General features: G+C 41.4%; 2 protein-coding genes across 3 annotated transcripts; both read right to left on the reverse strand.

Annotated features, from left to right (window-relative positions):
* Positions 1–221: 221 nt before the first annotated feature.
* Positions 222–13,179, reverse strand: LOC5507537 (zinc metalloproteinase nas-14). The gene is made up of 11 exons (XM_048726730.1): positions 12,903–13,179; positions 12,329–12,541; positions 12,042–12,156; positions 10,935–11,113; positions 10,483–10,701; positions 9,550–9,711; positions 8,976–9,155; positions 8,598–8,768; positions 2,634–2,890; positions 960–1,040; positions 222–392 (listed from the first exon to the last, which is right to left on the reverse strand). Exons 1-11 carry the CDS (start codon positions 12,970–12,972, stop codon positions 390–392), a joined length of 1,650 nt encoding a protein of 549 aa, XP_048582687.1. The 5' UTR covers positions 12,973–13,179; the 3' UTR covers positions 222–389.
* Positions 13,180–14,211: 1,032 nt separating this feature from the next.
* On the reverse strand, positions 14,212–25,113 carry LOC5507536 (D-aspartate oxidase). 2 transcript variants are annotated; one of them, XR_007307630.1, is made up of 13 exons: positions 24,888–25,113; positions 24,440–24,554; positions 23,797–23,876; positions 22,701–22,766; positions 22,566–22,620; positions 22,373–22,474; positions 22,068–22,153; positions 21,497–21,614; positions 21,133–21,246; positions 17,912–18,034; positions 16,739–16,941; positions 15,941–16,030; positions 14,212–15,470 (listed from the first exon to the last, which is right to left on the reverse strand). XR_007307630.1 is itself a non-coding variant. In XM_001628116.3 (11 exons), exons 1-10 carry the CDS (start codon positions 25,076–25,078, stop codon positions 17,918–17,920), a joined length of 1,044 nt encoding a protein of 347 aa, XP_001628166.2. In that variant the 5' UTR covers positions 25,079–25,113; the 3' UTR covers positions 16,500–16,941; positions 17,912–17,917. The 2 variants fall into 2 exon arrangements, 1 of the variants encoding a protein (XP_001628166.2); XM_001628116.3 differs by lacking the exons at positions 14,212–15,470; positions 15,941–16,030 and having other exon boundaries at positions 16,500–16,941.
* Between the last annotated feature and the right edge of the window lie 726 nt (positions 25,114–25,839).

Below are 25,839 nucleotides of genomic sequence, written 5' to 3' on the forward strand. Positions count from 1 at the left end.
GCAATTCTTAATCAATTATTTAAACATTCGAGCACTTGATAAAAAAAATTGCGCAAGCGCGTGAGAATTGCTGCACTCATTTTGAAGGCCCATTTTCAGTGGTATCCAGTCAACTCGCCACCAGCCGAACTAGCCATCACCCTAATCGCCACCGCTACTGGTTTACTCGCGGTGGAGGGAAATGGGGGAAATAGAGGGGGTAGCAATACAAACAAGTTACCTGCAAGTTTACCTGCATGCAGCATTTATTGGCAATCACAAAACATAACCCAATGACATACCATTACACCCCTATTGCTATGTTAAACCCGTGCGCTCCATTATGCCCCTGTTTATACTAAGTTGCACCGTTTTTGTGGCGTAGAATTGCTTCTCGGCTTTAGTTCAGTTCACTGAAAAAGATAGACACAGTGCATTGTTCAGAATACCTATATCAATAAGGCCAATAGACCGTTATTTGTGTTTCATGCCACTGATATTCGATAAAAAAAGGTTTAATTAGCAAGTTTCACGAATACTGAAGCTATCTAGTCCCTAACCAGCCCATAAAAGTGAGATAGCCGTGAGGCAATAGATCCCGCGAAACCGCGCAATAAAAGGGATAGGGACGCCCCCTTTCCACACCTCGAGAAGTTTGACATCAGAACCAGCATGGCGGACTAACCGTTAGGCAGAGCGATAGACACAAAATTTCATAATAAAACTCTGAATGCGTCCTTTAAAACCCAAATTACTTTCTTAACTTAATGTTTCTTTCTACATTAGCTAGTTTATATGGAACCAAATATTCGATTTCGATAAGAAAATCCGATACGTCTTGACAGCTCGACAGCTGAGCGACAACTGTCAAGGAGTCGCTGCCCTGGGCACGCTCCTTTTATCAGTTGATAGCGCTTTCGCGTTTAACATTTTCACTTAACATATTCAAGTATTTAGTTACAAGTTAAAGGTTCACTTACACACGCGCCATCTTTGAAGTCAATGTCGTCGATTGCGATGTCAGAAGACCAACTAGCACCCCTTACTGCCTCGATCATGATCTGATAAAGAATAAAGAAATGTGTTTATGTTGGGCATTCGGAATTCGCGCCTTGCGCGTTCCCTAGAGGTTCACTCAGGCCTATATATTTAGCTAATTACATTCGTCTTTCACTTGACATTACCAGTTTGCATAACGCGTCGTTGTTTCCGGGGTTGTTTTTCCCCAGTCTTCTGCTAGTTGATACATGAACATGTTTGTATATTTTACATTACATCTATACTTGTAATACCGTCTCCAATAAACTGGTACGCGTCACTCCTCACACCTTGTGTGTTGTTTATGTAGAATATACAATATAAACATTTTTTGTGCGAAGGATCGCAGAGACTAAGCACAGAATAATCCTTTTACTGCCTCATTTATGCTCTGATAAACAACAAATGAACCATCTACTGCCCTATTTATGATCTGATAAAAAAAAAATGAACCCCTTACTGCCTCAATCTTGATCACTAGATAACTGCCACATTTGTGATAACTAGATAACTGCCACATTTGTGATAACTGTGAAACTAGATAACTGCCAAATTTGTGATAACTTGATAACTGACATATTTGCGGCTTCTCTGATTCATTGAACCTACGGAAACGTCTCTCTGATGTCTTTGAATGTTAATTCTCTTCTTTATAATATGACCAAGTGTCAAATCAGAATTCTTGGATCAACGAGTCTCGGTTTTGGGCCAGTTATTTGGCATGCACAATCTAGGAGTCCAGGATAGGTATTAAGCCCCGTATAATTTATGCAATACAAGCCTGTATATACACTATATACATTCTGGGCTCACGAGATTGTTTACTATCCCCGGGGGAGGGGGGGACTCTCATAACAGCAGATGGGCTTGATCGTAGGCAAAGTCAATTTTAATCCTAAGGACTGGTACTTTGGGTGTGGTCAACAGTAATTCTTATCCCTAAAAATAGTACACTATGCGTGGTCAAAGCAATTTTTAACACTAAGCACACAAAAAACAAGCACAGTTTTCCTGAATTGTGGAAGACGCCCCCATCGAGAACCATCGATAGCAGAAGCGGGGAAAAACGACCCCTAGGCAGGCCCGTACCCAGGACTTTTCTTGGGGGGGGGGGGGCAGGGGGGGGGGGGTGCGGAATCCGATAAAGTGGACCTAGGGGGGGGGGGGCGGGGGGAGGGGGGTAAAAACTTGACCATTCCCCGAAAGGGATTTTTTTTATGCCTTTTGCATTCACGGGACATTTATTGTCAGATTTGGCTACAAAAAGTCGGACTTATAGATTAATGACAAACCAGAGTGATCTAGCTTATGCTTTATAATTTTGTCTACAAATAGCACGTCTATGGAGAACCGAAAGTGGACTATTGCATCCCCCCCCCCCTGGGAACGGGCCTGCTAGGGAATAGCAGCTAGTAGTATTTTTTATCTTCCTTTCACCGGTTACCTAGTGTGCCTGCTCCATTCAGACAGACTAAGAGGTTGGAAATCGCACAATTGGAAATAATGAATTTATGAACATGGGTTTATAGGCAAACGCACAACCTAATAAGAAATATGGTAGTTATTACAAATGCGGACGTTATAACAGATATGGCCTTAACACCACAGCCATTTACCTGGTAGCTTGAACCTTGGCTGGGAATATTAGCAGATCCGCTGATCCAGCTGTTCCCCTTATTGCCAGAGGTGGTGAAGATGGGGCTGGAATTCCCTTTGATGTAGATGTTGAGTGAACCCATGGAAGTGCCGTACATGTGATACCAAAACGTCATGCATCTCCCTGAGGTGGCGCTAAAGCTCTTGCTGTTCAGTCGGAGTGTTGTCCCGGAATAATCTCCGTATGGTGCGCTTGCCTCACCGTAAATGTAATGACCTGAATACAAGGGCGCTTTGATAAATTGTTTCTAAACTATGCATTGTATTGTACACAACTAGACATGATATGATATGATAGGATAGGATAGGATAGGATAGGATAGGATAGGATAGGATAGGATAGGATAGGATAGGATAGGATAGGATAGGATAGGATAGGATAGGATAGGATAGGATAGGATAGGATAGAATAGGATAGGATAGGATAGGATAGGATAGGATAGGATAGGATAGGATAGGATAGAATAGGATAGGATAGGATAGGATAGGATAGGATAGGATACGATATGATATGTGATATGTGATATGATATGATATGATATGATATGATATGATATGTTATGATATGTGATGTGATGTGATGTGATGTGATGTGATGTGATGTGATATGAGATGATATATGACATGATAGGATAGGATAGGATAGGACAGGACAGGATAGGATAGGATAGGATAGGATAGGATAGGATAGGATAGGATAGGATAGGATAGGATAGGATAGGATAGGATAGGATAGGATAGGATAGGATAGGATACGATATGATATGTGATATGTGATATGATATGATATGATATGATATGATATGATATGATATGATATGTTATGATATGTGATGTGATGTGATGTGATGTGATGTGATGTGATATGAGATGATATATGACATGATAGGATAGGATAGGATAGGATAGGACAGGATAGGATAGGATAGGATAGGATAGGATAGGATAGGATAGGATAGGATAGGATAGGATAGGACAGGACAGGACAGGATAGGATAGGATAGGATAGGATAGGATAGGATAGGATAGGATAGGATAGGATAGGATAGGATAGGATAGGATAGGATAGGATAGGATAGGATAGGATAGGATAGGATAGGATACGATATGACATATGATATGATATGTGATGTGATGTGATGTGATGTGATATATGATATGATATGATATGATATGATATGATATGATATGATATGATATGATATGATATGATATGATAGGATAGGATAGGATAGGATAGGATAGGATAGGATAGGATAGGATACGATATGACATATGATATGATATATGATATGATCTGGCTTGATGCAATTTTTTCGATTTACATTGCTTTGAGTTTTTCGTGCTTCCCGGAAGTCGTGGGTATAATTCCGTATCACCCTGCGCCCAAAGTGTGTTTTTGGTTTGACTCGGATATAAAGCTTTAAAAAGGATTGATTTGATTATCCCGTTCTCAATTAATCATTTTATCCCCAGAAATGTTAATTCTAAACGGTTAACTTTTATTATGTGGGCCTTCTATCAGTCTATTTCAGCTATTTCGGCTGAATAAAGAACCTTAATTTTAGAGACAACCTCCTTGATATTGTTAGCGCTCGATAAAATATTATTCTATATTAAAATAATTACTGAAACGATTAATAGTAGTAATTAAAATAGATACTGAAACTTTGATATATCAATATGCTAGGATGATTAAATAAAACGGCCAAGAATAACTACAGGTAGCCCAAGCTCTTTCTTTGTCCCTATCGATTTTACGGTACAAAGACGTGTGTAGTCTAGTGTTGTGTTTATGTTTACATTTTGCGTGTTCTTTGGTCGTATTAAAACGCCTTTTTCAAGATTCAAGATTCACGATTTGAAGTTTTAAACTATAACGAAGTGAAAGGTAGGAAACTAACATACCTCACGTTCCGTCCTCAAAAACACACTTCATCCCGCTTAATCGCGTTCAAATCACGGCGACATCCTCACAGATAGTTGGAATCCAACCAGTCCAAACCTCAGCGCATAGGCATGATTTTGCTCTCGCGGGGAAGGCAATTTTGACGGTTGCCAAATTCATTGTGGTCAAGCATATTTCGACGACAAAAAGACGAATATTCTGCCGGATTCCTCTGCAATGGAGAATCGTGTGGCTAGACTACACACGTCTTTTCAGCAAGTTGTTTTTTTATTTTTCACTAATTTTGATTTTCGCCCTATGTTTACCGTAAAATCGATAGGGACAAAGAAAGAGCTTGGGCTACCTGTGGATTAACAATAGTGAAATCATTAGCTAGACTAACTTAAAGTTCTTAAAACCTTTCACTTATATCAATCTAGCCAAAACAAAGCATAGATAAGCTTTCAAATTCTGAAAAGGGAATTGAATTTGATTAAAATTTGAATTTTCTGGCCGCGCGAAAGGAAATTGAATCGAGTTAATAACTCCAAGTTTTGGCGGGAAAATCTGAAACAACGTATTTCCTTCAAATCCGTTAAAATTCAGAGACGGCAATACCACAAAATATTAGCGAATTGTTTTCTATTGCAATGCTACCCACAATAAAACGAAAAATAAATGAAAGTCGAGAATTGTATGCGAAAAAAGAAAATATCGTTTTGTTGTAGGTTTCAAAAACAGCGCGCGCTCGTGAGAATGTCGCCATTCTTGATTGCGAATGCAGCGCGCGCGCACAATGCAAAAACAATTCAAAGGCTGAAAAATATCTGCTAAATTTTGCAGATTTGATTCCTGAAGTCAAATAACCATTTGACTACCAGGTTGAGATATAAAGATGACGGTAAAAGTTGTAACCAGACAACGTTCTTTAGCAATAACTAAGAAGACATGAAGACGGGAACCGGTTTAGCACGCGCATATAATAATAATAACTTTATTCCAATAAATACCAATACAGGTATATTAGGATATCAATTAGATATTACATCATCACAAAATTTCAGGACTAGGCTCGTAATGAAGTCACCTGTTAAGCTCATAATATACAAAAAAAGTCTTTTGGCCTTAACAGTTTGAAAGAGTTATTGATTGCAAATAGATCATTAAAAAATACTCGACGTATATCATTGACATAGTCGCATTCCATTAAGGTATGGTACTCATCCCCAACCTTATTTTTTTCACATTTTTCACAAATCCTTAATTCATAAGGTAAATTTTTATAGAGGCCTGTTTCAATTGCTAGTTTTTGTGCCGAGACACGCAATCTAGTCATAGATTGTCCGCGTCTAACATTAGCTTCTGATAGATACTTTTCTAGTTTAAAATTTGTCTTGATCTTGCAATAAGTGCGTAGCTTTCCACTATTTTGATTTAACTGTGCCTGGGTTTTCCAAAATGTTGCATAACTTTTATATAGTACTTTCTTAATATATTTTCCTAGGGTATGAATTTGTTGGCCTTCAATATCTACTTCCTGTAGTGTCTTTCAATCACACCAAGCAAATAGGGAATTGATAAACCTTACAGGGACATTAGATGTTGAAGAAAGGTTGATCTTCGCCGTTTCCCCCACTAAGGTGTTCTCATATATCCTACTTTTTATTCGGCACCAATATTTTGCCACCGGAAGAAATTTGTACTATTAGTGGGGCTTTTCCCAGTTCTCGATATATAGTTAAATTTGTAGTTTTTGAGTGGACTCCTAGTATACGCTTGAAAAACTTCAGTTGTAGTTTTTCGAAATCATTGGAAAAAATTTAGTCTAAAAAAATTTATACGATGAAGCCCTTCCTAAAGGGCATGTACCCCAAATTTCACAACCGTACAGTAATACTGGTACAACGAGTGACGAAAACAATTTCAACAGTACTTGTATTGACACATTTTCAACATTTGACAGACGATTTAAAATACAGTGGTATACACGTGTGGCTTTGTTGTAGACTTTTTAGGGCACTTTTAAAATTTCCCGAGAAATGAAACTTCAGACCTAGATATGTGTATTCGTCTACACATTCTAATGGCTCTCCACCGTAGTACTCCTTTGGTTCTTGTTATTGTTGTACTTGTGTTGAGGCATTAGGGTTTTGTTGGTGTTGTTCTTGTTTCGGAGCGGCACTTTGTATTGGCTGTTGGCGTTGGTTCTGTACCGTCTCATGTTCTTTTTTTAATACCGAGAGCCGGTTCTCTAGTTCAGCTTTGCTTGTTTCCAAGCTTTTTATTCTTTTTGTGAGGTTAGTTTTTTCTTCTACTAGGGAACAGACTCTTCCTTGTAGTTTTCCGACCTCGTTCATGGCTTTGCTCATTCGCTGCTCCTCTTGAAGGAGGAATTGCTCTTGTTCCCTTTTGAAAACCATCATATTGTTCTTTATCATGTTGTTTGTTTATTGTAGCCTCCTCGTTTGCGAGCTTTTCCTTAATTTTTGCCACTTCGAAGTTCGTTTCTGCTGTTGTACTATCTGCTTTTACTATAGCTTCCTCGATTCTCTCAAGTTTCGATAGTATGTTTTGAACCATTTTCCAGATATCTTTATTCCTGTCTTGGTGTTCCGTTTTACCTTCCTCTTTCCCCTGGCTTAAAGTTAACTTCTTATCACGACGGGCAGCGGGCGAAGATACTATCCGTTTTTTCTGGGTTCGTTTTGCGTTTTTTTCCCCTTGCTTTCCTGGTTTATCCTTTTTTCTTTCTTCAAAGGGGATGAATGTGGTAGCGATACAATGTTTTCATCGTCAGAAAAAATGTCAAGAGAGTCTTGAACAGATATTGTTGCATCTTCACATTGATTGACTTCGCCTTCGTAGAATACACTGCGATAAACTTGTATGATTTTTGTGTTATCTGCCTCGTTCGTGTTTACCAAGTTTCGGAAGCTCACGGTCTCTCCATAATGACTTTTGTTTACCTTGAACCATGATCTTCTGTTTAGACAAGTAAATTGTTATGGTAAAAAGGGGATATTTTCCTTCTTCATTATTGTGGTGTAGTTTAATTATTGACTCCACTAGTTGCTTCCCATCCTCTGTTGTTTTTTTGGTGAAGTCGACGTCGTATTCTTCATGGTTGCCCAGATCAAACCAGTAACGGCATTTCAGGGCTCTTAACCACCACTTGAAACGAAACTCATCGTCTACTATACTATACTATATATGTTTTTTCATGGTTAACATCTCGATCTACGTCACAAATGACTGGACCCGGGCCTCTCAGTTCACAGCCTTTTTTCCGAAGGTTGACCATAGTACCTCAATATTACAGATTTGAGTTATTCGCGCGAACGCGTGTTTTATAGGGTCCATAAGAACCACATATCATTTGGAAGATGAAAATATAAAGAATTGTCTATCAACTCTGAAAGGTTATTTGGACTTTAAAAAACTGAACTCTTTAAAGAAGAGAACTCTTAAAAGAACAACAACTACCCATTTGCGGCCGTAGCATTCACATTATGTTATTGTAATGCTTATGCCTATTGCACACTAGAAACATAACGACATAACGACATGGGCGCGCGCACTCTTATTTTCGACATAACGACATGGACATAACGACATAAAAAATTTTTTTTTCTCTTATGCCTAGTGCACACTAGCAACATAACAACATAACGAAATGGGCGCGCGCACTATGTTTAGCCCGACATAGCGACATCGACATAATGACATAAAAAACATGTTTTATCTCTTATGTCGTTATGTCAGTGTCGTTATGTCGAAAATGAGAGTGCGCGCGCCCATGTCGTTATGTCGATATGTCGCTAGTGTGCACTAGGCATTATGTCGTTATGTCCATGTCGTTATGTCGAAGATAAGAGTGCGCGGGCCCATGTCGTTATGTCGATATGTCGCTAGTGTGCACTAGGCATTAGTGCATTTAGGTGGGCAACTGTACCAGCTTGGTAATTTGAGGGGACTTTTTTCGCTTTTCCTACCTCTACGCCTTTTAACACAGAGTCCCCCCAATCTTCTTGTTTACCTTTGCCTTCCATAGCCGGGGTGTGGTCCCCGGTCGGTCCAGTTCCACTGCTAGTGGTAGAGCCTGTTCGGCAAATCCAGTCGTTGTAGTTTTTGTAGTAGTTGTCCCCGGAGTCCTGAGTCCATCCACAGAACTGGTCACTTGCTGATTCAAACTCACAACCATCCGGTCCTCAAAGAAAAAAAAATGGGTTTTTATAAATTCCTATAGCTGAATTGTCCGGGTTCAAGCATTTGCTAGATCTCATAAAAAACTTAAATTTTTTTAACTATTGTGTGAAAAACAAATAAAAAATAATCCAATAGAAAAAATGTTAGTCTAACAGATTCTTGAATCTATATGATCTTCAGAGTTCCTTCTGTTTTCTTGTTAGCTTACCTATATGACACCCTCGGTTGTAGCAATTCTTTGTTTGGGAACTTTCACCACTGCACGAACTACCTCCATTTTTTGGTGTAGGATCGTCGCATTGTCTTGTCCTTGTTTGAGAACCTTTGTCACAACTCTTGCTGCACGTGCCCCAGGCCGACCAACGTCCCCAGTGACCATCAACAGGTGCTGAAGAACACATAGAAAGACGAGATGAAGAAGACATAGAAAAATGAGACGAAGAAGACATAGAAAGATGAGATGAAGAAGAAGAGATCATAAAAGGTTAAGATAAAGAACACAGAGATTGATAAGTTGCAGGACACATGGCAGCACTAGCCAGCCACTACCAACATGGTGTCCAGCAGACAATAACCAGACTATGTTCAAACAGTGCAAATATTTTTGCGACAAGCTCTCACCAGCAACTCGCCAAACATCGACCAGCATTTGCTTGCGAAGTCATACTTGACAGTCCACGAGGCAACAGTGCAAGCATTGCTGGTGACGACGATGGAGGTGATGCTGATGGAGGTGATTACGGTGATTATGATGGTAGTAGTGTAAACGGCAATCAACTCACCATTTCTTTCTTCATCAGTGCACGCCACGATTTGTGTGTCGAACCCTCTAGAATCGGCACCCGAACATTGTGACGAGTTAAAGCAGAAGCGATATCGGTGTTTGTTACCGCTGCTATCGCAAGGCGTGTATGTACTCCAAGCGCTCCATGTCCGATCAGTGCCTGAGAGTTAAAAAAATAAGAATACTCTATCCTTTCTGACCACATCTCCGTCTGTCTATCTGTCTGTCCGCCCGTTTGTCTGTCTGTCGGCCCGTTCGTATGTCTGTCTGTCCGCCCGTCCGTATGTCTGCCCGCCCGTTTGTCTGTTTGTATCTCCGCCCGTCTGTCTGTCCGCCCGTTTGTCTTTCTGTCCGTCCGTCTGTTTGTCTGTCCGCCCGTTTGTCTGTCTGTCTGCCTGCGCGTTTGTCTGTCTGTCCGCCCGTTTGACTCTCTGACTGTCCGCCCGTTTGTCTGTCTGTCCCGTTTGTCTGTCGGCCCGTTTGTCTGTCTGTCCGCCCGTTTGTCTGTCTGTCTGTCCTCCCGTCTGTCTGTCCGTCTGCCTATCTGTCTGTCTGTCCTCCCGTTTGTCTCTCTGTCTGTCTGTCCTCCCGTCTGTCTGTCCGTCTGCCTATCTGTCTGTCTGTCCTCCCGTTTGTCTCTCTGTCTGTCTGTCCTCCCGTCTGTCTGTCCGTCTGCCTATCTGTCTGTCTGTCCGCCCGTTTGACTCTCTGACTGTCCGCCCGTTTGTCTGTCTGTCTGTTTGTCCTCCCGTCTGTCTGTCCGCCCGTTTGACTCTCTGACTGTCCGCCCGTTTGTCTGTCGGCCCGTTTGTCTGTCTGTCCGCCCGTCTGTCTGTCCGCCCGTTTGTCCGTCTGCCTATCTGTCTGTCTGTCCTCCCGTCTGTCTGTCCGTCTGCCTATCTGTCTGTCTGTCCGTCTGCCTATTACTTACTACTGCAGCTGTAGTATTTGTTCAGCTGTAGTTTGTCGTTGGTGCTGAGACCAGCCCGTTGTCCCAATGGAGCGCTTGGATTACCGATGACCTGAAGAGTGTTTTTACCATTTATGGAAAAGTAAGTATTTCCGTAATGCATGATAGAGCTCGTGTCATATGGAAGCTCCTTAACGTCCACATCGTTATGAGAGTACTTGTTGAAGTTATGTTCCTTTCCTAGTAATCAAGTATCATTTGTTAATAATTTATTGATAGACATATCATATGATACAGGGCCATAGCAGGGGGTGAGTGATCTGGTTTTTACGAAAATAGGAAAATCGCGGAAATAAGATCTCGCGAAATATCGCCATCTCAAAATCGCAAAATTTTGACGCCGCGAAAATTAAGTGTAATAAGGTAATTCCGGCAAAAACTGACAAGGACCTCCAAACTTAACAATGATTTACCTGGCTGAATGTTCTCCCACATCACCTCCACGTACTGGTTTCTGTCAGGCCGCGACTGCGCATGCCAAAATCCCATTGCGTGCATCATCTCGTGCAGAATTGTCCCGAGATGGTTACAACCTGAACCAATACTCAATTCCTGCTCGACCATCCCAGTACGTCCAACATACGACCAACACCTACGGCATATTAAAACAAGGAAGAATGTGTAACAAAGCAGAATGTGTAACAAAAGAGAACGTGTAACAAGGGAGAATGTGTAACAAGAGAGAATGTGTAACGAGAGAGAATGTGTAACAAGGGAGAATGTGTAACGAGAGAGAATGTGTAACGAGAGAGAATGTGTAACAAAGCAGAATGTGTAACAAGAGAGAATGTGTAACAAGGGAGAATGTGTAACGAGAGAGAATGTATAACAAGGGAGAATGTGTAACAAGGGAGAATGTGTAACGAGAGAGAATGTATAACAAGGGAGAATGTGTAACGAGAGAGAATGTGTAACGAGAGAATGTCTAACAAGAGAAAAGGTGTAGCAAGGCAGAATGTGGAACAAGGGAGAATGTGGAACAAGGGAGAATGTGGAACAAGGCAAAATGTCCAAAAAGGAAAGCCTCGTTATTTTTGTATATATTCTTTAGTTGTAGGAAACAACTTTCCTATCATTGTGTGCGTATTATTGAAGATTAATAAAAAAAAGACGAGGGATGGTGTCCCAAAAGCATATGTGTGTGGGGGGGAAGACAGAGAAATATTTTATTTGGCATCATTTATAAAGTACCACAAAAAGTTTACAAATAAAGAATAATAAGGTAATCGGTTTATACATATTTAGGTACATCTCAACCGCACGTTTGTAAAACATCCTCACAGAAAAGTGTAGGGGGAGAGCAAGCGAAGGAAAAACAAGTAGTAGTAAAGCTATGGAAGTCACAAAAGTCACTAAGAAGTCACTTGACTTTTGGGTGACAAAATGCGCGCTAAAATAAACACAGAAACAAACCCTCTTCGTCAACCGTGAGGAGACGATGAAGCCTTTCAATGAAAGCCCTTTTGACAAGTTTTCTTCGTAAGCGGGGGTGGGGGGGGGGGGGGGGGGGTGTAAATTACCCGCTTTTGAAGACAAACTTCACGAAGTGGTAGTCACTGCTGAGTTTTGGTCTCCATGTTACACACGGGACAGCTTCCTTCAACGTATCGATCGCCAACTTGATATTTGTTGCATCTAAAACACCATAGCCTAAGGTCATTTTCTAAGCCGCGCTGGATTTCTCGTGTACCAACAGTATGAACTTCCATAGCCATGGGGCTATGAATTACATTGAAAAAGATTAATAATAAGTAAATAGAAACTTTCACCATTGCGAAGATCAACCGTTGTCATGGTTTCAACTGACCCAATTCAGAACTGATGACGTATGGGATCTCTCGCGTGGTCCACATGCTATTTCGACGAGCATTTTTCTTCCCAAGGGTCTGTTCGGGTAGAGGGCCATCTACGTCGCCAGTGTCTCGAAGGTCGACATATTCTTTGTCTTCTTCCGAGAGCATAATGTCAGATTCGTAGAGCTCGGGCGAGGGTGGTTCCTGAAGTCTTTTATTGGAGTCAGCTTTTAAAAAGCAAAATACCCAATATTAAAGAAATCTATCGAACAGTTTTGCTTTCCTGTTTTCTCATTTTGAGCAGTTTTGTTTATTTTAGAACGATGGAATAAATTAGCTAAATTTGGGGATCAGCAGCTGTTTGGATTTTTCTTTATCTCATCACAGCTACGTTTTCGTTTATAGTGCAACTAAAGCTGCCAGGAAAAAGGGGAGGGGGTAAAACGGTCCGACTCAAATTGGCATAATAAAACGGGGAAATCCACTAGAGTGGAAAACTTACGCGACTTTCTGACCATTTTGAATATCAAAAAATTCCACATTATCTATCGAAAAATTTAATTTTTGTCTTTCAAAAAGAATACTTACGATTCCAGATGGGTGAAGAAAGCACAAAACCGAAGAAGGCGAAGATCGTAATACTTTGAAAGATCCTCATGGCTAGGAGAGCCTCTCACTTCGTCCGCAGAGAATGGACGGAGAATAGACCTGCTCGAACGATAAGCCGAAAACCTACCTATATACCGATATTAGGCTCGTACACAGGGGGGTGCAGGGGGTGCGAATGCACCCACCCACACACAACGGCCGAAGGTCCACTTTCGGTTCCCAATAGACGTGCTATTATTTGTAGACAAAACCATACAGCATAAGCTAGATAACTCTAGTATGTAGCCAAAACAGACAATAAACGTCCCATGGAGATACTGCAACGCATAAAAAATCCCTTTTAGTCTTTTCGGGGTTGGTCAGATTTTTATCAGAGAACTTATTCCATCCCTCCCCCCCCCCCCGGGCAAAAGTTAGGTCCACTTTTTCGGATTTCGCCCCTCCCCCAAGAAAAATCCTGGGTACGGGCCTGGATATATGTTCTTTATTATTATAATATGTTAACATAATCTAACCCGAGGAATAGTAGGGGTTTCTTGATATTTGTTAACTGGATTAATTTCTTTAAAAGAGATATACCCAGCTTTGTTCGATACGTTTGTTTTCATTTCGTTCTTTTTACTTTTAACAAAGGTTCGGCATCCGTAAAAGTTTTTCCCTGCGTATAAGTCAACGTAAGGCGAAGAAACTTAAGCCGAAAGATAACGTATGAACCATTCTAACAATAGACTAAAAAGAACTAAACATTGAACCTCTTGATAGAGCAGGTTGCTTTTCCCATATAAATGAAAAGGTTTCCTGTTTTATTTTATTACATATTTTTCGTGTGGCTTAAAAAAATCCCTTCAGTGTTTGTCGACCAAAGAAAATCAGGAAACTACCATCACGCAAGAGATTAGATGTGTTCCATAGTATTTATTATATTTTTGCTTGTTTTTTTTGTTTGTTTGTTTTGATGGGAGGGAGAGAAACATTTGGCGTTTCTGTAACGCAGGAATCATTCGAATTTACTGAAAAATTTCTCAACTTTCTACATTTATTTTAACTCCCCCCCCCCCCCCCCCGGGCAAAAATAAGGTCCACTTTTTCGGATTTCGACCCTCCCCCAAGAAAAATCCTGGGGTACGGGCCTGGATATATGTTCTTTATTATTATAATATGTTAACATAATCTAACCCGAGGAATAGTAGGGGTTTCTTGATATTTGTTAACTGGATTAATTTCTTTAAAAGAGATATACCCAGCTTTGTTCGATACGTTTGTTTTCATTTCGTTCTTTTTACTTTCAACAAAGGTTCGGCATCCGTAAAAGTTTTTCCCTGCGTATAAGTCAACGTAAGGCGAAGAAACTTAAGCCGAAAGATAACGTATGAACCATTCTAACAATAGACTAAAAAGAACTAAACATTGAACCTCTTGATAGAGCAGGTTGCTTTTCCCATATAAATGAAAAGGTTTCCTGTTTTATTTTATTACATATTTTTCGTGTGGCTTAAAAACATCCCTTCAGTGTTTGTCGACCAAAGAAAATCAGGAAACTACCATCACGCAAGAGATTAGATGTGTTCCATAGTATTTATTATATTTTTGCTTGTTTTTTTTTGTTTGTTTTGATGGGAGGGAGAAAAACATTTGGCGTTTCTGTAACGCAGGAATCATTCGAATTTACTGGAAAATTTCTCAACTTTCTACATTTATTTTAACTTAGTCATAATTATTTTTCGGAGCAGGGGCTACCCCAATACACGAGTTTTGTTCCTATACAAGTTTCCTTATACCCTTGATAACCCGATCTTTCCATAGTATATCCATATATAAGGGCTCAGAGATTTCCAATACAGAAATCAATAAACTTGATAATTTTGCTTATAAATGGGGCCGTAAGTGTTTGTGCTGATGCGGTTTTGCCTTATATCTGGCGCGGTTTTTCATTTTTTCGTATTTTTTTTCCACGGTAGTGCGGTTTCTCTAGACTTCGCGGTTCACGGTTATTGACGTATTTTGCCGGTTTACGGTTTTTGGCGTTTTTCTGTGCGGTTTTCGCACCTCCCTTACGCCCCCTCCTTAAATTGGTTTGCTTTTATTGGCTCTAAGATTTGCACATTGTTTAATGGATCCTCATGATTTTTACGTTGTGAATGGGACTGATTGAAACAAATTTAATATTTCTTGGTGTTAACATTCCCAAAAAAAGTTGACAATTCTCAAAGACGGTTCACGTTTCAAAGTGCGAAAGTTTCGCGGATTCCTGAAAGACACCACTCAGAAAACTAATAAATAGATACAATGAAATCCATTCCTTCCAGCCCGTGAAATACAAGTATGTGACATAGAACTGAAGACCTATATTCTATCGCTTGAGGCGGTACTTGCCTCGTCCCTTTGCTTCGAGGCGGGCCTATCACGCTCTACATGGCTATGACGTCACAGGCCCTTTCCGCTCTCGCCCCCGAGAAGTCAGCATGAAGCGTCCGCCATATTGGAAAGTGTGAGTCTACGCGCAAAGCATCATGGAGTAGAAAGCAAAGGAGTAGCCTGGGGACGAGGCTAAAGCGGTACTAGTTACTCAAAATGTTTTGTTTTGTTTTTATGGACAAAGAGCAGAGAGTTGCACGAGTAAACAAGAACACGAAACAAGACGGCAATACAAAACACTTTTTTGAAAGAACTTGAATAAAACTAAATAAAGAAGATTAGGATGGAAGAGACATACACGGAAATCATTAGCATGATAACGTGGACACGGATAGGGTCACGATAGTTCTATGTTTTGATCTTTTAGCGAAATACAACACCAGGATCGTTAAACATATGTGGTGTTAGTTCGGGTGTCCGCGGCAACTGTTAGCTGGTTTGTAATGTACTGACGAGTTATAAACTCGTCTACCTTATTTTGATATCATTATTCTTGTTTCTATACAGAAGGTCGCCACCAATATCCTGACATTTCTTCCTTCCTTGATGCCACTAGCCCCCCCCCTTGCCAACCTCCCCCCCTTGCCTCAGTCATGTGTTACCTCCATCCCTTCCCCTGCCTGTGCCATGTCTGAGCCCAAATCAATGCGGTACTGTGTTGCTGGGTTCTCAGGTTCTCTGGGAGTCATTGCCTACAACAGGTTTATTAATTTGTAGTGTAAGACGGGAACATTGCAACACCATTGTGCATGATCATTTAAACGCGCATAACAAAGATGCAGTAGCCTGCTCAAACCTCCAGAACCTTTCTTATTCAAGGCTCAAAGCTTTGCAGGCGAATGGGCTTGTAGCATGCCTAGTGGGCCGCTCTCAGAAGATTTTACCTCATTGGATTGATGCACCACAGACAAAACAATGAGGGGGGGGGGGACCATGGAACGGGAATACAATAGAACGATGAGGAAATCTAGCTAGTTACGTTAGGCCTTATGGGCAACTATGACTATGCCTAGTAAGCGCAAGGGGCTTGGATAAGAGCAAGATGAAAGAGCGCGTTATCCCGCCACGTGTTTGGTTTTCACGTCACCACCCCCCACACTATGCGCTTCCGTTCATATAGCTGGGGTGATAGTCTAACTTACAAAAAATTACAAATGCATGTTTTGACAAAAAATATATATTGGTCAGCTTTTGTACCTTTTTTTGCAAACTGATTTTTAGTGGAGTCCTAAAGGAACACACGCTCGAGTTAGTAGGGAGTATTCGAGTAACGGAAACAGTATCAAGGGAGACTAAACTTTGTTCGAGTTAGCGGATGTTCGAGTTATCCGGATAGAAGTGTTTCGAAAAAAAAAACACATAGTTCGAGCTGGCAAGGTTCCACTTTATGTTTATCTCACCCAAAGCTCAGACATTTCTTTCGACCGGGAGGACTGAACACCATGCGACTGCGGTATCTCTTCAATGCTGTACTTGTCCTTCTTATTCAAATGATCAACTGTGCTTGTAAATGAACCGCACGGCAGCGTAGGGACTATACATTTATTTCCATCCCGCAGTAAATGGCCATGCTGTTGCGGCTACCCCGCCTATTGTGGCGAAGCTAATAAAATAAAATACATCAGGTACATCAAATTATAAGACTGGATCTATTTATAGCCGAATTTGTTGTTGTGCGACCTCAGCGAATCCAAAATCCTTGTCTCGTTTGCAAATGAAGTCCTGGTACTTTAGGTGCCTGAGAGCTTTAGGGATTTATATCAATGCTATGCTATCCAGGGTTGGATCCAGGGTAGTTTACGTGAGTTCCGGAACACACTCAAAGTTTTTTTGGTGGATCCAACTAGTAAAGTCCTGGTACTTTAGGTGCCTGGGAGCTTTAGCGGTATGCCACGTTTTTACTAACATTTTTTCCTTTCTACCTGAGAGCTCCAGGGATTCAACATTGCCCTACAAGTCCAGGGATTCACCACACCCCGACCTTACCTTCTCCCCCTCTCCTCTACCCCCCTCATCTCAATTATGGCCCAGGTCGCGATCTACGCCACCTCATTTATAAAATATCAGTAACACAAAATAATTGCGTTTTCCCGAATCATCCTGTAGGGAATACTATATCAGTAATATTGAGTCTTGAGGACTCATATAGACTATTTTAGGAATCGAATCTCATCTTTTAATACGATTTTTGCGCCACGCTTGCGCACGTCCATGACTCCAGCAAAAAGATGTGAATAAATTTAACATAACCGACAAAGAAAACCCGCCGCATATCACTGGGATACTGGGTAATTTGAGGCATGTTTTATTATTGTAATTCATCTGACAGGTAATTGGATTACTAAGACAGAAGATCAGTTTAAACTGTTTAAACCTGCAACAATTTTTTTTGCGAGACAGGTCGCAAGAGAAAAAACGTACTTGTGACAGGGCCTTTAGGGACTACCAAAGTATTGATATTGAAAAGCTAAACGGATACATAATTCACCAATGACAAACAACATAAATCATGAGTGAGATACTGCCTAGAAGGCATTTGAGTGTACATGCCTACAACTTTTGAAGCTCATTACCTTAGTTCAAAGCATGGACTTTGCGTCACGTGACAATATTTGCGCCACAAGGTCAGCGGTGTCCTTAGCGCAGCCAAATGACAACGAGGGGCCGGCTCCTCCATGACCGTAGTTATGAACGACCTACAAAGCAAGGGGGGACATGAGACAACTAATACGACCTACAAACCAAGGGGGGACATGAGACAACTAATACGACCTACAAACCAAGGGGGGACATGAGACAACTAATATGACCTAGAAACCAAGGGGGGACATGAGACAACTAATACGGCCTACAAACCAAGGGGGGAACATGAGACAAATAATACGACCTACAAACCAAGGGGGGACATGAGACAACTAATACGGCCTACAAACCAAGGGGGGACATGAGACAACTAATACGGCCTACAAACCAAGGGGGGACATGAGACAACTAATACGACCTACAAACCAAGGGGGGACATGAGACAACTAATACGGCCTACAAACCAAGGGGGGACATGAGACAACTAATACGGCCTACAAACCAAGGGGGGACATGAGACAACTAATACGGCCTACAAACCAAGGGGGGACATGAGACAACTAATACGGCTTACAAACCAAGGGGGGACATGAGACAACTAATACGGCCTACAAACCAAGGGGGGACATGAGACAACTAATACGGCCTACAAACCAAGGGGGGAACATGAGACAAATAATACGACCTACAAACCAAGGGGGGACATGAGACAACTAATACAGCCTACAAACCAAGGGGGGACATGAGACAACTAATACGGCCTACAAACCAAGGGGGGACATGAGCCAATAATATGATATTAAAACTAAGGGGGGACATGAGACAACTAATACGACCTACAAACCAAGGGGGGACATGAGACAACTAATACGACCTACAAACCAAGGGGGGACATGAGACAACTAATACGGCTTACAAACCAAGGGGGGACATGAGACAACTAATACGGCCTACAAACCAAGGGGGGACATGAGACAACTAATACGGCCTACAAACCAAGGGGGGAACATGAGACAAATAATACGACCTACAAACCAAGGGGGGACATGAGACAACTAATACAGCCTACAAACCAAGGGGGGACATGAGACAACTAATACGGCCTACAAACCAAGGGGGGACATGAGCCAATAATATGATATTAAAACTAAGGGGGGACATGAGACAACTAATACGACCTACAAACCAAGGGGGGACATGAGACAACTAATACGACCTACAAACCAAGGGGGGACATGAGACAACTAATACGGCCTACAAACCAAGGGGGGACATGAGACAACTAATACGACCTACAAACCAAGGGGGGACATGAGACAACTAATACGGCCTACAAACCAAGGGGGGACATGAGACAACTAATACGGCCTACAAACCAAGGGGGGAACATGAGACAAATAATACGACCTACAAACCAAGGGGGGACATGAGACAACTAATACAGCCTACAAACCAAGGGGGGACATGAGACAACTAATACGGCCTACAAACCAAGGGGGGACATGAGCCAATAATATGATATTAAAACTAAGGGGGGACATGAGACAACTAATACGACCTACAAACCAAGGGGGGACATGAGACAACTAATACGACCTACAAACCAAGGGGGGACATGAGACAACTAATACGGCTTACAAACCAAGGGGGGACATGAGACAACTAATACGGCCTACAAACCAAGGGGGGACATGAGACAACTAATACGGCCTACAAACCAAGGGGGGAACATGAGACAAATAATACGACCTACAAACCAAGGGGGGACATGAGACAACTAATACAGCCTACAAACCAAGGGGGGACATGAGACAACTAATACGGCCTACAAACCAAGGGGGGACATGAGCCAATAATATGATATTAAAACTAAGGGGGGACATGAGACAACTAATACGACCTACAAACCAAGGGGGGACATGAGCCAATAATATGATATTAAAACTAAGGGGGGACATGAGACAACTAATACGGCCTACAAACCAAGGGGGGGCACTGAGACAACTAATATGACCTAGAAACCAAGGGGGGACATGAGACAACTAATACGGCCTACAAACAAAGGGGGGACATGAGCCAATAATATGATATTAAAACTAAGGGGGGACATGAGACAACTAATACGACCTACAAACCAAGGGGGGACATGAGACAACTAATACGACCTACAAACCAAGGGGGGACATGAGACAACTAATACGGCCTACAAACCAAGGGGGGACATGAGACAACTAATACGACCTACAAACCAAGGGGGACATGAGACAACTAATACGACCTACAAACCAAGGGGGGACATGAGACAACTAATACGGCCTACAAACCAAGGGGGGAACATGAGACAAATAATAACACCTACAAAACAAGGGGGGACATAAGACAACTAATATGACCTAGAAACCAAGGGGGGACATGAGACAACTAATACGGCCTACAAACCAAGGGGGGACATGAGCCAATAATATGATATTAAAACTAAGGGGGGACATGAGACAACTAATACGACCTACAAACCAAGGGGGGACATGAGACAACTAATACGACCTACAAACCAAGGGGGGACATGAGACAATTAATACGGCCTACAAACCAAGGGGGGACATGAGACAACTAATACGACCTACAAACCAAGGGGGACATGAGACAACTAATACGACCTACAAACCAAGGGGGGACATGAGACAACTAATACGGCCTACAAACCAAGGGGGGAACATGAGACAAATAATAACACCTACAAAACAAGGGGGGACATAAGACAACTAATATGACCTAGAAACCAAGGGGGGACATGAAACAACTAATACAGCCTACAAACCAAGGGGGGAACATGAGACAAATAATAACACCTACAAAACAAGGGGGGACATAAGACAACTAATATGACCTAGAAACCAAGGGGGGGCACTGAGACAACTAATATGACCTAGAAACCAAGGGGGGACATGAGACAACTAATACGGCCTACAAACCAAGGGGGGACATGAGCCAATAATATGATATTAAAACCAAGGGGGGACATGGTACAACAAATAACACCTACAAACCAAGGGGGGAAATGAGACAACATGATGTTCTAGGATGACTGATTTATTGTCAATACAGGTTTTAAAACATTAGCAAAAAAAGGAACATCAATTTTTAACTAATTGCAGGATACTTGAATGCCCATGTCCTTTAGAAGCCCAATTTCATCGGTTTAACTACTTACGTTTAATTTAATTATGCATCCTGATTCATCTTTGAAGTGCATCACTTCTTTTTCCAGTCTCACTGTTTTCCTGCCTGGCCGTAAACCTGACCAGTTGCTGATGACCTCAGCATTCTGGGGGTTAAATATTGCATGGGGTTGAGTAAGCCTTCATCTTGCTCCCACTTGTGTGATTCCACAAAATATTTATAGAGGATCTTTTATGGAAATCCTTACATACTTCAAATTTAGGCTATATGTTTCATTGCCCTACAAGTTTAATAAATCTGTGAATTATTGATTTTCCTATTGTTCGCCTAAGACCATGACAAGATGTGAAGATGAGAAGATCATCTTAAAAATGATCTAAATTGCATTCTCTCACCTTAAGAGCAGGTATGACTTTAGATGTATCCTCAATGATGTTCACTGTGTCTTGGAGGGTTGGCACTGTGTTGAAGCTGCCAGCCTGCGCACACCCTCCTAACACCACATGGTCCATCCTGAAGAAACAAAGAACACAAGCTGGACTCATAGAACGGCCAAGAATTTTAGATCCGACAACCCGTCTTAGTTCTACTTCCAGTTTTGCCATACCAGCACATGGTGAAACCATGCATTTAAAATCAAACGTAAGACAGCGCCTACAAAAAAAGTCTGAACTGATGGTGGTCCAATCGGTCAAAGGTCATCAACATAGAGACAACATCCAAGCACAACATAATCTGTATTATAGACAATACACAAAGGCCTCAAATTGATAAACTATACTCAATAGTTTTCCAGAAAGGACAGCCCTCTACAAATGAATACATAGAAATGCATATAAAAGCTTAGCGGCTGACCCTTTTATTGTCATTTTTTAAAGGCAATGCTGGATTAAACAGTATCACACATGTGAAAAAGAAATAATATTTGACGCCTTTCTTGTTGTAATGAGATCTGATGCAACATACTGGGGAATAATATCATTTAATCTTCCAGCTTTCAAGTCTTCATATTTCTCATATAAAATGAACTGTTTGATCCATGGTGCTTTAATCTGAAAAAGAAAATTATATTAGATTAGTAGATTGTATTTCTAAAGTGAATAATTTCATAAAACTACTAAAAACCAAACCCGACTAAACATTTACAACAGAAGGACAGGAGCCCTACCTTCGATAACTCTCCCAAAAGAACTTTTCCTCGATTTTAGTGCAAATTAAGAAGCTGTTTATGTGTTAACCACTAAAATTAAGCTTCACTATGATGGCCTTACACGGAGTATTTGGCCTCTGATAGGAAACATGTGACGGTCCTGGGCCAGCCCCTTTGCTCCAAGGCCACAGCAGTTCACAACTACATCAAAGTATTTAGCGAGCTAAAAGAAAAAAGAAAACTGAAAAAAAATAAAAAAATGTTGACATTTACAAAAACCAAGATCTTGATCATTTGATTATCTCTTATTTTACCTCTTGGAATGAATCAAGTCTTCTTTTCACAATTTTCCCACCATAATGTTGTATCCTGCAATTACAAAGTAAATTAAACTAGTTTTATTTTTATATTTTAAAACAGAGCATAAATAATTTAGGAATTAATTGTACCTTTTCATCAGCCAGGGAATGTAGTAGCTCCCTTGCGCAATGATAGTCTCAAATACAAAACCAATCCTAGAGATAAATCATCAAAACAGAGGTGGTCACATCAAAACACATTGACTAGTCATTTAAGGTCACCTAGACCTGCACCTTAGCTTGTCTTAACACTCCCTCTTAACTTTAACTTTCACGTCACCTAACCTCACTTTACCCTTCATGTCACCTAACCTCACTTCACCCTTCACATCACCTAACCTCACTTTACCATTCGCATCACCTAACCTCACTATTTACCCTTCACATCACCAAACCTTACTTTACCCTTTACATCACCTAACCTTACTTTACCTTGCACATCACCACACCTTACCCTTCACATCACCACACCTTACCCTTCACAACACCACACCTTACCCTTCACATCACCACACCTTACCCTTCACATCACCCCCTTACCCTTCACAACACCATGCCTTACCCTACACAACACCACACCTTACCCTTCACATCACCACACCTTACCCTTCACATCACCTTACCTTACCTTACCCTTCACAACACAACACCACACCTTACCCTACACATCACCACACCTTACCCTTCACATCACCACACTTTACCCTACACAACACCACACCTTACCCTACACATCACCACACCTTACCCTTCACATCACCACGCCTTACCCTTCACATCACCTTACCTTACCCTTCACAACACAACACCACACCTTACCCTACACATCACCACACCTTACCTTTCACATCACCACACCTTACCCTACACAACACCACACCTTACCCTACACATCACCACACCTTACCTTTCACATCACCACACCTTACCCTACAAAACACCACACCTTACCCTTCACATCACCATGCCTTACCCTACACAACACCATACCTTACCCTTCACATCACCACACCTTACCCTTCACATTATCTCACCCTTATCACTGACATCACCTAACCTTATCTTTCACATAAGCTCGCTTTACCCTCATCACATCAGCTCACCCTTATCCTTGACGTCACCTAACCATATCTCTCACATCATCTCACTTATCATTTACCCTTAATATTACCGGTGACTGGCTTACTTGGCAGAAAGGGGAAACCTTTCAAGCTCTTCTCTGCTCATTTGTTTGAAGCCATAGACCAGGTCTTTCCAGTCTGGAATCTGTAACCATTTACATGAAATATTAGTACCTTATTTGTTCTTGCAGGTTCAAGAGCTTCTAGCATAGCTCATTCAACAACTATGAAACAATGTATTAAATAAGTGCAAGGACTATATGGTATGACACTAATCTCTATTCTAACTAATATAATGATAGTGTTCTCTCTTGCAAAGCTTTCTCTGGAGATTGTGACAGAAAGTTCTGCAAAGGTAGGTCAAATTTATAGGTTTCATGTGAAAAAAGGATAGCATTTAATGATCCTTCAATAAAAAAGTAACCCACATTTTGTTGAGCAAGGGGGATAGGGTGCACACCCTTCACACCCCTAGGTTATGTGCCTGCTTTGATACAGGTGCTTTAATTTCATTATAGACCTTGATGTTTGCATGTATAGGTTATGAAGCACGAAATATTTCTGTGTGTAAGGGCACTTGCAGTGACCTTAAGTTTGCAAGTTTGACCATAAGTTTGAAAGACACAATGTATTTAATGTAATTATAATTTGATATTTAATATAAATAGAATAAAGTTGCTTGTAAAATACCAACTCTAAACTACCAACCTCTTGTTGGTGGTCTGCCACCAAGCATCCTGACGCACGGAAGACTCCAAGCTCGGGAGCAATTTCACTTCTCAGAAGCTCTTCAAATCTTCTCATGGTCTCTTTGAACCATCGCCTAAATATGAGTAATTTAGGTAACAACTTATTCACTCTCCTTAGGACTTTTCAAAGACAAAGAATTGATACCCAGCAATCAGCACATTATTTTGTAATCATTGTAGTTTTCAATTGTGCGCTATTAAGAAGTTCTATTTGTTTGATGGATTTTAATGTTTTTTATCTTTCAAATCAAACACACAGGCCTGTTGATGATAGTTGATGTTAGTTGGGCTGGGGGGGGGGGGGGGGGGGGTTGGGTGGGGTATTCATGTAATCGTTTGAGCAAACCCCTTCAACTGCCCATTGGGCTAGATCTTTCAAAAACCCAGAATTCTCTGGATACGGTTACCTAACTAGCCCGGGGTCGGTTTCACCAACTGCAAAAGGCATGAGCAAACCCGCCGCTCCATCGCTGGTGTTTTCAGGGCTAAATGTATCAGCTATTACGGTAAGCCTTACTGAAGGGTTTGACTGCAGAATTTCTAGAGCAGAAGTAGCTCCAATAACACCACAGCCGACTACTGCTACCCTCGGCGCCATGTTTAGAGCGAAAGTCACAGGCGTTCTTTGCGCACCACAGGACTCCCATTACTCAAGGTGTGCATTTCTCAAAGAAAAGAAAAAACAAGCGCGCGGCCGAGGGGGGACTCGCTCACTTTTTCTTCTCTCGCCCCCTCTGGTCCTCCCCTTCCCTTGAGAGGCGCTACGCAGGCTAACAATCCTGGGGATTTACAACAGGAATAAATTCAAGCAGGGGCGAGCCCGTCATGAATCGTACCATCAATAACACCAGCAAACCATATTACTAACTGATAGCAGGCCCTTACCCGGGGGGGGGGGGGGGGGGGGTGCAGGGGTGTAAACTCACCCCCCCCCCCCCCCCACAACGGCCAAGGTCCACTTTCAGTTCTCAATAGACGTGCTATTATTTGTAGACAAAACTATTAAGCATCAGCTAGATCACTCTGGTATAGCCAAATCCGACAATAAACGTCCCGTGGAGATACTGCAAAGGCATGGTCAGATTTTTATCAGAGAAATCCCTCCCCCCCTATACACAATGTACATAGGAGAGATGATATTATTTTTTCGAAGGAACTTTGTTGAAGTCTGAAGTCTTCCCTGAAGAAGTTTTATTAAAGACGAAAATTCCAGTTTTTGGTGTATTGTATTCTTGTTCTGGTACGAGATCACGACAGTTTGGGCTTTTTGATTCTATTGGTTTTGTTTTTAAATATAGCTTATTTTTAATCATCATAGATTGCTAGATACTAACAAAATACTATACGGGTACGTTCCTA

The sequence above is a fragment of the Nematostella vectensis genome, chromosome 4, assembly GCF_932526225.1.
Source record: "Nematostella vectensis chromosome 4, jaNemVect1.1, whole genome shotgun sequence".
Lineage (NCBI taxonomy): Eukaryota > Metazoa > Cnidaria > Anthozoa > Actiniaria > Edwardsiidae > Nematostella > Nematostella vectensis.